The 13,497-nt window shown below is 32.5% G+C and overlaps 2 protein-coding genes across 7 annotated transcripts; one reads left to right on the top strand and one right to left on the bottom strand.

The window, feature by feature from the left end:
• Positions 1–4,371: 4,371 nt before the first annotated feature.
• LOC135143172 (uncharacterized) lies at positions 4,372–12,695 on the top strand. Of its 6 annotated transcripts, XM_064075048.1 has the most exons (7): positions 4,380–4,591; positions 4,647–4,766; positions 4,822–4,998; positions 11,343–11,586; positions 11,641–11,834; positions 12,495–12,513; positions 12,611–12,695. In XM_064075048.1, exons 2-5 carry the CDS (start codon positions 4,653–4,655, stop codon positions 11,811–11,813), a joined length of 708 nt encoding a protein of 235 aa, XP_063931118.1. In that variant the 5' UTR covers positions 4,380–4,591; positions 4,647–4,652; the 3' UTR covers positions 11,814–11,834; positions 12,495–12,513; positions 12,611–12,695. The 6 variants fall into 6 exon arrangements, with proteins under 6 accessions (XP_063931121.1, XP_063931119.1, XP_063931118.1 ...); XM_064075047.1 differs by having other exon boundaries at positions 12,495–12,620; XM_064075051.1 differs by lacking the exons at positions 12,495–12,513; positions 12,611–12,695 and having other exon boundaries at positions 4,372–4,591; positions 4,652–4,766; positions 11,641–11,885.
• LOC135143173 (chymotrypsin inhibitor-like) lies at positions 12,586–12,974 on the bottom strand. Its single transcript, XM_064075052.1, has 2 exons — positions 12,896–12,974; positions 12,586–12,842 (listed from the first exon to the last, which is right to left on the bottom strand). Exons 1-2 carry the CDS (start codon positions 12,957–12,959, stop codon positions 12,655–12,657), a joined length of 252 nt encoding a protein of 83 aa, XP_063931122.1. The 5' UTR covers positions 12,960–12,974; the 3' UTR covers positions 12,586–12,654.
• Positions 12,975–13,497: the final 523 nt, after the last annotated feature.

Raw genomic sequence — 13,497 nt, 5'->3', positions numbered from 1 at the left:
TACACTAAGGGCCGGTTTATAGAAAAGCGAGTTAAATATTTAATCCTCCATTAGTTTAACAGAGAATTAAAATGTGGAATATGAGCCCGTGATTGGTTAAAATATGCGCGTTGCCTGGCAACGGACCTCAATTAAAAGTTAATCGCGAATTAACTTTAACTTCGCTTTCTATTAAATCGGGTCTAAATTATTTTGAAGCATCTTATTTAGTTATTTTATAAACATATAGGTAGTCTTTGCCATTTCTATTGAAACACCACCTGTTGATTTTGCCTAAAATTTAGCAATTGCTAACAGTTTTAGGTTGATTGACAACGGCTTTTAGTTAGAAAATTGTGTGAATATGAACGTTGCCAAATTTACGATCAACAAATGGTGTTTCAATAGAAATGGCAAAGACTATATTATTAAAGTTGCAGACAAAACTTAGTGACAAAGAAATGTCATTTATATCAAAAATTTCTAGGAAATGTATATATTAACGATGTTAACTGTAAGATGTCCCATAGTATAGTAGTCCAAGAGCTATAAGGTTATATGGCCATCATAAAATTATCCCATTGTGTCGAAGTTAAGTTGTTTACAATAGAAAAGATTTTAGGGTCGTAAATAATGTGTCCACTGTAGCTCGACCGGCTGTTGTCGTTTCTTTCAGGGGTGACTTTCACTAAATCCACCACTCCGTTAATCGGTTTTCAAATGAAGTGCTTAATAACCACACAAAGGGGGTATTTATTTGCGATAACTACTTTTATGATGGTCATATAACCTTATAACTCTTATAGACTACTTTATAACGAAGGTAGAATGAGAAGAAGGAAACTGTTGTTCCAGTCGCGTGCTCTAAAGCGCTTGTCGAGAGGTTGGATATACGATACAAAAATTAACATGTAGCAAGTTAATGGCATTGATTAAGTACATACTACCTATGCACCCATTCGTAACCAAAGTGCACCGCCTCTGATCCTCTGTTGACAATCTACCGCTTCCGGTGTACTACGGAAAGGGTCATAAATGACTTTTGCGTGGAACTCTTTTACCGGCGTTTCTTTAACATTGGTTAAATGAGGGACGCTCTCTCCTGTGATATTACCTCCATGGTTATTATAATTTTTTCTTCATCGTAGGTGGCTTAAACAAAAACGGAAAGTGGTAAATAGATAGACCGAAACTTTTTTTAAGCTTCCTAGGATATAAGAAACATTTCCAATAACCTTGGACAAACGGACTAATAAATCAGACAATTTGTTAGTAAAAGCTTCAATAATGCAAATTCCAATTTGTATTTATACACAAAAACATGAAATTCTGTTACATAACAAAGAAAAAAAAAACAGATATAGATCTTCTATGGCATTTTTTCGATGTAATTGTAGAACTTTGTAGAACACTCAAAATAATATAGACCTATCTGAAATTGTTAAATACTAAGCAAAACATATATGTACATGGTACTTAATCTTGAGTTGAAAAAAGCCTAACCATATATTTGGGGTCTTTAAACTAAGAGCACACAAAATATTAGCGAGTCCACTATGAAAAGCTCGCATTATTACAATTCGTTCATCGTGAACACATTTCCTAAGCATATCATTAAATGTATAAGATTATCTAGTTAATGCATAAAACACAAATGAACACTTTTGTAGGGTAAGTAGGTATATATGTAGTTTTTGGCGAGATGTATATACGTCCTTATGTCAACAGTTCACCCTTAATAATTTAAACTCATCAAAATTAATTATGTGCAGAATAAATAATGAAAGTTGTAAATAAATTGTAATTTATTATTACCTATAATACACCGAGATCTATATATTTTTCTAACCATTTTTAAGTCACAATGACTCATGACGCTTCAAGTAGTTCAAGTGTAGCCAGTTCCTCGTAAACTTAATTTAAACAGAGATAACAGAGATATGACAGCTTTTGAATGCTCCATAAGAAATGCATGGGAGCGAAGTGAACACAGAATTTGACGTAAAGGACGGTTGGGGGCACAACATTTGTGGTGGTAAACCTGATATCTTAATATCTATGTTAAATGTTACTAAATATATTACTAGTAAAAGTGACATAACGAACGAAAAACACGAACTCTGAGATAACCTCAATTAAATATGATGCGATGGTTTCAAATTATAAAAGAAAAGTCATGTTAACTGCATATGTATGTATGTATTTATTACAGTTACATACATTTTAACAAACAATATACTATTGGTAAGTACAGGAATAGTTCTATAAAAATAACATCGATAAGTAAACCGATGATTTTCTGCAGCTATAATTAATTATTAATCGATGAAACTGGCAAATGCTCTATAAATGGGACAAAATGATTAATTTACTCTGTTTTTTAGGTTGCTTCTGTAGTTCCCTATTATGGAATTTCAATGTATAAAATATACGTAATCGCACAAATAATGACAAAAGGTAATCAAGGGGGAGATTACTACATGGATGCTATTAAGGCCAGCTGGTTTTTAAGTTGTCTGGGAACTTGAAGCGAAAGTGTATTATCTACTGAAGGCATTTTCTAATTGTTCAATGTAATATGCAAACTGTTCATACGAAACATTAAGATTGCCATAAGATAAAGTTTCAGAATTGTGGGCTTGGAAACGACAATAATGTAGTTCTAGAATTTCTGCCACATGCATTTGTATATTCACAGCATATCTGAGAAGAGTGTTTTAAGCATGCATCCACTGAGTATCCACATATTTATCGTAAGATATTTTGTTCAGCTAAATCAAACTCTTTGTACTCTATCCTATCTATTTTTAGGGCATTATGAGATGGTTGGGAATTATTAATTATGGTGGTGATGTTGTACCTCTCACTTAAATTGGAGATATCTTCATTAGCAGATAAGAATTGTGGTGTGATCAGATGATTAAAAGAGGACTTGCGTTTGTGGTGTATTTATTTTTAATGTTGTCGGTTCAGTAGATAAGGGAAAAGTGAAGAGTGTTGTCTGTGATTTTGAAAATGAAAAGACAGGTCGGTAGAGAGCGGTGAAACGGTTGTGTCGAAAGGGTTCTTAGAAGGTACTCGAAATCTTCGAAGGATAAGAATTATTGGGAAGGGCGAACAAAAGATAGGTTTTACGACATGCAGGTGTACGAAGAGAAAGTTTCAGGATGATAGTGGTTGGAAGTCAATAAATACAGACTATACAAATATTACATGTTGCACAATTTTGTGGGATTTGTTAGCCCCCACAAAATGTTGCTAAATCAAAAGCACAATTACCAGTTGGATTGTGCTACATATATTTTATACAGAACAATAGCTTGTATTTGGTTATATTCTAATAAAGTGTGATGTAAATAACTATTAATAATATGAGGATAAAAATAATTTTATTAACACCCGCACAGAACTAAAAGTGACTAAAGTCATCTTCGCAATGAAAAGGTAACATTCAATATTATAACTGTATTTGTACCCCTTAAAGTGTCGTCCTTGAATTTCAACGTTAGGTTGTAATAACAATCTTTGAATGAGCTAGAGGGTACTTTTATTATTATCCTCGCTATAAAATTGTACAGTTTGTGTTGTGTATGCACATTTTAGAGTTTTAAAGGATAAGAAAAGTTAATACAAGCATTTTGAGTAATTTAATGTTTTTTTTATCCATTTACTATTAATCAGGATGTAAACATTACAAAAGCACCAACAAATGTTAGATATAATACAATCATTTTTCGAATAAACTTAATGATTGTAATTTTTTTAATCTTGTCTTTTTCCATTTATGAGCAACCTAGTATTTTTGGAAGAAAGATTAACCACTTTTGGTATATTCTTACGATTGGAAATATCCCTGGTAATCAAATAGCCGCGCTACGAAAGTTTCACTCAAATTTAAATAGCGCGCCCGAAAGTGACGGTTTGGGGCACAGTACATAAGGACTATTGTCGCTTAATTTTGCGAGCTGTCATATCTCTATTATCTCTGATTTAAATGTATTCCATCGTTTGATTCAATTGTTTGGCTGCCATCTCAGTAAAATTAGCAAATACTATTTATAGTTATACTGTTATACACAATAATATGTGTAACTACCTAATACAAAATAAATACAATTTTATTTAGCGACATAGTTTAACCTGCAGTTGTACTGGCACAACTGGCTATTTATAGTGAAATTGCGGATCTTTTATTAGAATAGACATAATCGAAACGATCAAGATTCAAAATGTATTGTTTTGTTACTGAGACATATTACAGAGATGTGGGTAGTGAGCTGTCTAAAATCTTTAGTGCTATAAAATGTATTGTAGTATGTATCATCATGTTTACAAATTATTAATTATAAATGTTACCAATAAACTCCTGTAACCAATGAAGTTGTCAACGTTCTAAGCGAACTCTCAAACTGACAGAACCGACTGGTCTGTTGACTAGCATTTGTTGTAATCGCACCTTAAGTAGGCTGCTCCCCTGACTGCCCCCCGCCCCAATCAAAATTTATATGACCAACATAACCTAACTTTTTTTGTTTTAGGAAGCAGATTTTTCACAAACAGAGTGAGTTAGTTCAGTTTACTTTCGTAATTGAATTTCAGAGAACAACAAAAAGTGATTATAGGTAATACTTCTGAAATTACCACAATAATTTAGTTTTTGTTACAAGTTCAGAATGACGGAACACGAAAAAATTGATGAATTTATTGAACAAATTGAGCAAAAATATGTGTCAGGTGGTACTGTACCTACGAACGAAGTACAACAACAGTTGCATATTCTATCACAAGTATATTTTTGAATTATATTTATTTGGATAATAAATATTTGGATTAATGTTACAGGAATTTGAAACACTAGGACTCCCATCAATAGATTTACAAACTTCTGGTTCAAGATTGTTGCGTTCGATAGTAAACAACAGTTTTTTATTAGTTCAGTCATATAGGAAAACTTTATTACAAGTTACAGAAGAGAATATAACACATAGATTAAAAGATGTGAAACAGGAAGATTTACAGGTTTGTGTAAATTTACATATTTAAATAATTTGTTTGTCTGCGTTGATTATATAAGTACAGAAAACTTTGAAATTGAATGTATTTGAAGTTGTGGTCGTATTTACGAAAAAATTTGGACAGCTTAAAAAAGAACACAAACAATTGTTTACTGCGTGCATGGTTGCATATGATATAACCTATATCACCACAGTATAACACAGTATAGAGATCATTGATGATAATAATGATCTCTATACTATGCCTATAAGCCAAAAACAGGGTTGTTTATGAATGTTAATCAGCTTAACTTTTTTAAAAGTGCAACACAAAAAACATTCTGATGGCGTTTGCAGGTAATCTTTTTAATTTTTTAAAATATTAGCAACCGTGCCTTTAAGATTCCGACAATTTGACTTCAATCACTTGAATTTGTTGTCAAATCTTTCGCAAACAGAATAGCACCTTCAGATACAATTTTTAAAAGGCTTGAGATAACATTGGCCACATCGACCATTGTAATAACTGTGGCCCTGCCGCCACAGGACCACAGCTATTACAATGGTAGATGATAATTCACATCAAAGTGAAGAAACAATCATAGCTCAAGTTGGGACCAGCAGACGTCCGTTTATCCAATCTTCACCAGGACGATTCGCCTTAGCATTTCACCATAGCAGGGGCGAATTACCTTAAAACCCCAAATTTGACGTTACTATTAATCAAACTGAAATGAGGTCACTATGTTTAACCCTTCTATAAATTTTTACGAAAGCAACAATGAAAGCTGTGCTTTATATCTTTGGTTGCTTTGTAAATTATTTTATATAATCATTTAACGAACAGGGATTATCTTTAAATAAAATTAAATTCGCGAAATCAAATTTTATAACTTCGAAAAAACCGCATATGTTGTACTGTACTTCACAAGTGAGGGAAGTTCATTAATGTGTATTAGTAATTGCCATAACATCCAGCGCGCACTGCCTTTGGCCGTGTACTTACTGAAAGTCTATACAAGAGTTATAAACTTTATTAAAGATTCAAGAGCGACAATAATAATAATTGTTCTGCGGGCAAGTTTGAAATTTTAATGATAAGTCGGTATCACACGTATCATTCGGTAGACACGAAATACAAATAATTAAGTCAGGATTCTAACTCGAAAAAGTACTGCATCATTGGAAATTATTTTTTAATGAATCTAGATTAAAACATATTGAACATTTTTGATGGATAGAGTTCAAGTTAGCTTTTTACTTCTCTAGCATAAGCTAAGGAAATATATATTGTAATATGCTGTATTCTGTCAATGGCTACTTTCATGTTTTCTGACGTTAAATGACCCCTAGAGTTGTCATAGTATACCCTTTATTCTTGACTGATTATATTACACGAAAAAAGTGCAATCTGCAGAACTTCCGAATGCTTAAAACTAAGAAAATTTACAGAGAAATAAGACATTCATACATACTATTTCAGCAGTCTTGCATTCTGAGAACGGATAGAAATATTGAAATTCTGTAAACGTCATTGTTTGTAGTTATCGGAAGAAGTTTAATTCAGTAAATTGAAAATACGATGCATGTATGGCATCGGCGTCGGGATCTAAACCTAGATTTTTTTAAATTGCAACGAAAAGTTGCAAACAAAACTTAATGACAAAGTGGGGTCGCTCTAATAGCATACACCTGATTTGTCAAAATTTTGCAACTTTAGCTACTGCATTGAGTATCAAAATAGAGTGACACAAGTGACAGATATAATGTGGATGTAACATTCACTTAGCGTATGAGTGACACTATGGTGCTAACTTAAATTTTTATCACATTGAATTGTGGCTAAACGCACGTTTATGTATAGTTTAAATTATACTTAATGTACAAATCTTTGGAAAATTTTGACGCAAATGATGTTCCTTTGCCGTTAAGTTTTGTCTACGACTCTCTATTTTTTTAACGGATTTTGAGAGGTCATGAAATTCCGATTACAGTTACAACGGGTGTACAATAAATTTTTTTAGTGTTGAAAGAGTCACGTCAAAAACTAACAGTTTTTGAAAATGAGAAAATGACAAGGAAACTGACAGTTAACAACAAAATGATGTAAGGTTAGACAACAGTTTCTCAATTTATTGCAAATCTGTTTAAAGCAAATAATTAAAATAAAATTAATCGATAATTATAATATTATTACATCCACAAATTATCTGTTAACCGACACTTGCAGGTCAACATAAGAAACACCATCTTCGAGCTCTTAAAAAACTTTGGTTAGCTAGCACTACTTCAAAATTAATTATTTATTTTTAAAAAACCAAATGATAAGTGTCTTGTGTTGACCAGTTACTTGTAAAAAATATGAAGTAATCAAAAATCGTAATGATTATTAGAACGATCATTTCATTACAGTCTCCGCAGGCAAGTTTTTGTTCCATTATAAAGTAAAAGAAAACATAAAAATACGTCACTTTATTGAAATTTTCCGTAACAACAATAACAAAATATTCCGCATAATTCGGTCGAATATTCTGTATGGTCTGGTATCTGTTACATTTTGAGCTATTAAACAAGTTCAACATCAAATTACAACAAATGCTGGAAATGGGAACCCCTTCTTGTAAACACAACCTATCCCAGCGCTTTACTGCGTTGACCACTTTTTCTAAAACCCTTGCATTGTTACTAATTTTATTGATTTTCTATGTTATCCTATTCCGCAATTCTTCCAAGTCATTTAAGGGTGTTGCATAAATTGAATTTTTTTATGTAGCCACAAGAAGAAGACTTAAGGAGTGAAATCACATGTGATGGGTCCATCCAAAATTTTGGAACCAATCAGAAGTCGGGGCACGTAGATAATAATTTTTAAAATGCGCAAATTAGCACCACCGTTTCCCACTATTTTTTTCTAATTTTTATTCGTGAGAAGATTGTATGTGAATTTCCATTTTCGGGAATTTTTATTTTTAGCATTAGCGATAATTAAATAATAAGTTAGAAATTAATAAATATCATCAGATAGTGCCTGTAGTCAATGTGGTACTCTTCCCAGGTAGGTATAGTTTCCCCAGTTCTAATTCGGTTATATGATAGTACCCTATTGTGTAAAAGTTAACTTCCTTAACACTAGACTACTACTGCCGGCGATGGTAGTAAATCAGGATTTAACCATGCCGATACCATTATTCAATTTATTAATGGTTAAATCCTTATTCATTACTGTTCCATCACCGGCAGTAGTAATCTATTATTAAGGAAGTTAATTTTTACACATGATAAAACCGAATTAGAACTAGGGAAACTAAACTTAATCTACCCTATCGCGACCCCCGCGGTGTAAGGTACTAATCCCTTACTCGGTCCGCAATTTATGAATCGGCCTCTGCAGGCTGGTCCTCAATTTAAGTCCACCTCATTTAAGATAGTAATTGTGAAACTATCCAAGCTTCAAGGTAGATTCTGTTGCCTACTTAATGTTCGAAAATAATTACCCCTGTTATGAAAGCAATAACAATTCGAAGGCCTACTCCAAGTATATATATACATTCTGCTACTGTTAACTTTTAACCTGAAAATCTTGAACACTTAACAAGATTGCTTTACTGCCCGTCTTTATTTAATGCGTGTCTGAAATAGTTTAATTTTTTTGGTTCAGAAAACCTTATTATGAAAATTGGGTCGTCAGTACAAGGTCCCACATGATGGCCAGCTCGCAATCCAAATTTTACTCCCTTAAATTTATTTTTACTTCCCGAGCGTAAGCAAAGGAAGTATTGTAATCGAGTCCGTCGGCCGACTCTCTACTTTTACGTTTTCTCGATCTTTCATGACCCCTAGAAGACGAAGAAATAGGTCTCCCATTTCCGTCTGTCTGTCCGTCTGTCCGTCCGTCTGTCCGTCCGTCCGTCTGCCGTCCCGGATTTTTATTAGACAGATAATCTCCGAAAGTACTCGACCGATTGTTGTGAAATTTTGTACTTATATTAAGAATATCATGTAGATGGTAAAACGCTAACCAAAATTTGTCTAATCATCCCCACCACTAATGCGATGACGTCACTTCAAAATTGTACATAGTAAATGGGTTTTCAATTGTATAAAATAACATAGTCCTCACTCTGAATCGACTTTTCACCTGAAACGTCCAGATTTTTGGAAAAAAAATCAAAATTATAAAACAACATTTTGAAATTTAATTTTTAATCTGCTAACCAGAATGCTTTGAAATGTTGCAGATGTTTTAAGGCTATAAAGAGCATCATAAATCTTTAGTCAAAAAATATTTGCTTATCCCCTCCAAAAACTTGATGACGTCAGCTCAAAAGTTTGTGGAATAAATCATATCTAAAATGTACAAAATATGATGAGTCTGTACTTGTGATTTATCATTCCATTCATATTTTTGGATTTGCATATGCAAGGTGACTCAAAAAAATTAATGAAGGCGTGAGTTTATTTTATCGATTTAATCAGGAATTACAAAACCGAATGCTTTGAAATCTTGGGAATATTTTAAAGTTATTATAAGCATGGTAAACTTTTGTTCAAAATGTATTTGTTCATCCCTCCTAAAAAAATTGATGACGTCACCCTTAAATTTTGCTGAAACATCCTATCTAAAATGCAAAAAATATGATGAGTTTGTACTTGTGATTTATCATTCCATTCATATTTTTTAGATTTTCTTAAGAGGTGGTTCAAAAAAATTAATGAAGTCAATTTATTTTTTGATTAAATTAAAGGCAACACTTATTATTAGTATTAAACCCCAACCAACCCAATTTGGTAGACACAAAATTTGTTAAAGGAAAAACTCGGTTGAAACATAAGGGTAGCACGCTTATTTACATCGACTTTAACATTACAGACCTGCATTTGTTTTATGCGCTCACTTGGTTCCGCGAATGTGAAATAGACATGTTTATAATCAACCAATTGTGAATTTCACCGTCAAGAATTAAAATAAAACCCAATGTTTTATATAATAAGCGGAAGTCGAAGCAATAAAACCGATGGTCGTTTTGTTTACAGTTTCTCTGTTTGACTCTCACGTATGCTGTTACGCTTGTCATCTTAAATTAAGAATGTTTATACATAAACGATTTTCAGTTGCCTTTCATATTACTAGACAGCGGATTTTTGTCGGGCTACGTCACGATTATAGGTGGTGACGCGCTGGATCGCCGGGACTCAGTAGCGGGTGATAGATAATCACTGAATTTAATCAGTACTAATTCCATAAATATAATTAACGATTTATTAATCAAACGGCTAAGTAAATGAGAACGGGAATTAACAGCAGATGCAACGAAACAGCGTTATTCTAATCTCAAATAAACGAAGTGCAGTCCGCAACCGCAATGAATTCGCATCCCGTACGAGCCGTACCGAGTTTGGCCTTGCCTAGCCCGACAGAAATCCGCTCTCTAGATATTACACACCGGCGCCGTATACGTGAGTAAATTGTTTCGTTATTTTATTGATTATAAGAAATCAATATTCAAAACGACCCAATTCATTTTCCCGAAAATTTGGGAATACAATAATTTTATTCTTAGTATTACACTACATCTGTCCCAACTGATATACGTGTCCTTGCAAAAATGTTGATGACGTCATCACAATTTTTTTTTAAATTCCCACTACAAAAATGTAATGAGAAAAAAAAACACAATAGGCATGCAGTCGTCAAGTTTCCGACAGCGAGGGATGTACTGTCTAAACTCTTTAGACCAATTTTTATTGTTATACATAAATGATTTCGGCATATTTGCGGCCTTTGTGTGATTTAGATCACAAAAATTAAATTAGGAATGCACTCTTTAACGCGTGGTATTCTATTAACCGCCACAAGTTGCAAACTAATAAGTTTTGTTAAGGACTGTTTAAACATCTGGAAAATAAATACATAGCGTTTTATATCAATGTAATCGTAATTTAATGATCCATCAAAATTTGTTAAAAAATACAGGGTTAGTATAAAGTCCCGGAACTATTGAATAACGTTGTTATTTGAAAAACTTTTTTGGAAATTTGGTGTGGATATGTAGTTAACCATGGCGACATGATTACAATATTTTTCCTTTTTTTATCGCTTTCGGTTTGACACACAAGGCCGCCTACTTTTTTTGACTTTTTTACAATCTTATTCGACTGTTCCGGGACTTTATACTAGCCTTGTATAATACGTTGCAAATTACAAAAATGTCTATAAGCGTAAAATACAGGTTTGCATCGTGATTCCGACGGCATGCATGCATCACAGTGTATTAAATTAAGCTTTCCTCTTCAAGCTAAAAACAAAAACGTTTACAGAATATCATTATGTATCCGTTTTTCCGATAACTAATAACATTAATTTTTTAGAAAAGTGTTTTGAACTTAAAAGCACAACTTAAATCAAAGGAAAATCAGAACACCAATTTAGAACGAAAACTATTTAAGTTAAATAGTGAAAACGAAGAATTGCGTAAAAAAATGTTAATGCATAATACCGAAACCCAAAAATTAAAACATTTTTTCAATTCTAAGGAAAACCAATTCGTTCATCATATTAATAAACTGAAGAATGAAAATCATCATTTAAAAGAAATGTGTGTAAAAGATTTAGGTATGGAATTTGAATGTTAGGAGTAGAACTTAATTTCTGATCAAATTGTTTCAGATAAATACTTTAGCAAGGAAGAGAAATTTTTGAAAATTTTAAGGACTTACAGACAAAAAGAAGAAATGTATTGTGAAGCGTTAAAGAAACTTGAAGAAAATAATGCAGAGATCATGAATGAAATTTTAAATTTGAAAAACGAATTGGCTTTAGTGTACTTAAAAGAAAATTAGGCCGAAAAGCTATGTTCACAGGTATGTATCACTCTGTGATTTTCTGAATATATGACAGTTGAAGTAAAACTACTACTTACAGTTTTTTTATTTCCTTCTGTATACTGCTCTTATTCCTAAACTTCGACTAGTATTCAAATAATTGATTAAAATAAAAATTAGTAATTTTACGTACACTTAATTTCCTAGGTATTTAACAAAATTTCAGCTGTTTGCCGCTTTTACTAGTCTTCCACTCTTTCGATCGGTTGCAGTAACTAAGTTTGTTACGAGTTGCAACAACTATTTCTTTAAGCGAAACTACATATAAAATATAAAGTGAGAAAAGTCATTAGTACCTACAATCAAAACACGATGCATTAAAAATTGAAGGAGTTGATAAAGTGGCTTTTGAACAAACGGTTTTCAAAATTGTTAATTGTGCGTATCTTTCAAAAATTTTGATGAAAACAAACGTTCAAAAACGCCATAATCAAGTCAGTAGTCTTGATTGCTCAGTACGTTATCAATGCAATGTGATATGAGTTATCAGTTGGATGAAACTAATAAAACCGATGTGACATGACATCGGACGGGATGAAAAGAATATTCTCAATCGTAGAAAATAAGTGTAAAAAAAAACAAAGTTAAAGTCATGCTAATCCAAGTAATTAATGACTTTTATTTAATTTGTTTTTCCAGAAATTATGTCATATCTTAGGTAAGTAGGTTTACTTGTATGGAAGCCCAAAGTCAAGAAGATCAATATGATGATTCTAAATGAAACAAAATGTTTGCTAAAACCTATTTATTTTAAGTCGAATCAAACAGCAAGAACATCTGGCAGCTGTATATAAGTGTCTCAGTATGAATAGCAATCCTTTGGTAATACACAGATTCCGTTATCGTTTCTCAAGTAGCCATCTTTACAGAAACAACCTGCTTCACATTCTGCTACACAATTTGCAAATTGTCTATTTCCACATGTGGCGACGCAAGGAGAACCACACGAATTATATATTTCATTGGCGCCCTGGCACTCGGTTGGCCCTAAAACCAGTGCATGTAAAATACAGAAATTTAGTACTCAATAAAATACTTACCCGAGTAGCAATAAATGGAGGAAAGAGAGCAAATAATTAAAATGATACAAATGATTTGCTTCATGTTGTATGTCTTAAGACTTCCTTATTTTTACCTAAATTTGCAAAAATACTTTGGTTTATATAGCATATGCATATCTTTGTTTGCATAATATCAGCCTTTAATATGGTATACATTATAAAGGTGGGTATTTTATAAGTATGTTTAGCATAATTATTGCTGTTAACTGCAGTGATTCTCAAATCACTTGATAAATAGAATTTCAGTGTAAAAATTCTTAACTATGGGTAATGTAGGAGTTGAAAATAAAATCTACATCTATATAATGGACTTTTTTGAAATGAGACTAACATTAGTTATTTAGAGATTACAGAATGCTAACAAAGTTTGTCTGTTCACCATCTCCAGAAAGTTGACGGCGAGATTTCAAAGAATAATTTCTAGTGAACACGTGTAATACTTAAAAACCCCCAACAAAAAATTAAGCCTTAAAAAGTCTGAAATTTGTTAAGAGAGCTGATTTCTCCATTACATTGCGGGTTAATAAAATGAACTCTCACAGTTGAGCTACCATTAGGTTCGGCTAATCCACACGCCTTCA

The sequence above is a fragment of the Zophobas morio genome, unplaced genomic scaffold (assembly GCF_036711695.1).
Source record: "Zophobas morio isolate AGI-343-1 ecotype UQ-CSIRO unplaced genomic scaffold, CSIRO_AGI_Zmor_V1 ptg000058l, whole genome shotgun sequence".
Classification (NCBI taxonomy): Eukaryota; Metazoa; Arthropoda; class Insecta; order Coleoptera; family Tenebrionidae; genus Zophobas; species Zophobas morio.
This window is presented reverse-complemented; position numbering and strand designations above follow the sequence as displayed.

What these genes read in the sequence shown, in the direction of transcription:
- LOC135143173 (XM_064075052.1), bottom strand. Translation starts at nt 12,959, where the DNA reads ATGAAGCAAATCATTTGTATCATTTTAATTATTTGCTCTCTTTCCTCC. An exon ending in CTCCATTTATTGCTACTCGG is followed by an intron (nt 12,843 to 12,895) that starts GTAAGTATTTTA and finishes CACTGGTTTTAG; the next exon opens with GGCCAACCGAGTGCCAGGGC.
- LOC135143172 (XM_064075048.1), top strand. Translation starts at nt 4,653, where the DNA reads ATGACGGAACACGAAAAAATTGATGAATTTATTGAACAAATTGAGCAA. An exon ending in TGAAACAGGAAGATTTACAG is followed by an intron (nt 4,999 to 11,342) that starts GTTTGTGTAAAT and finishes TTAATTTTTTAG; the next exon opens with AAAAGTGTTTTGAACTTAAA. An exon ending in AATGTGTGTAAAAGATTTAG is followed by an intron (nt 11,587 to 11,640) that starts GTATGGAATTTG and finishes AAATTGTTTCAG; the next exon opens with ATAAATACTTTAGCAAGGAA.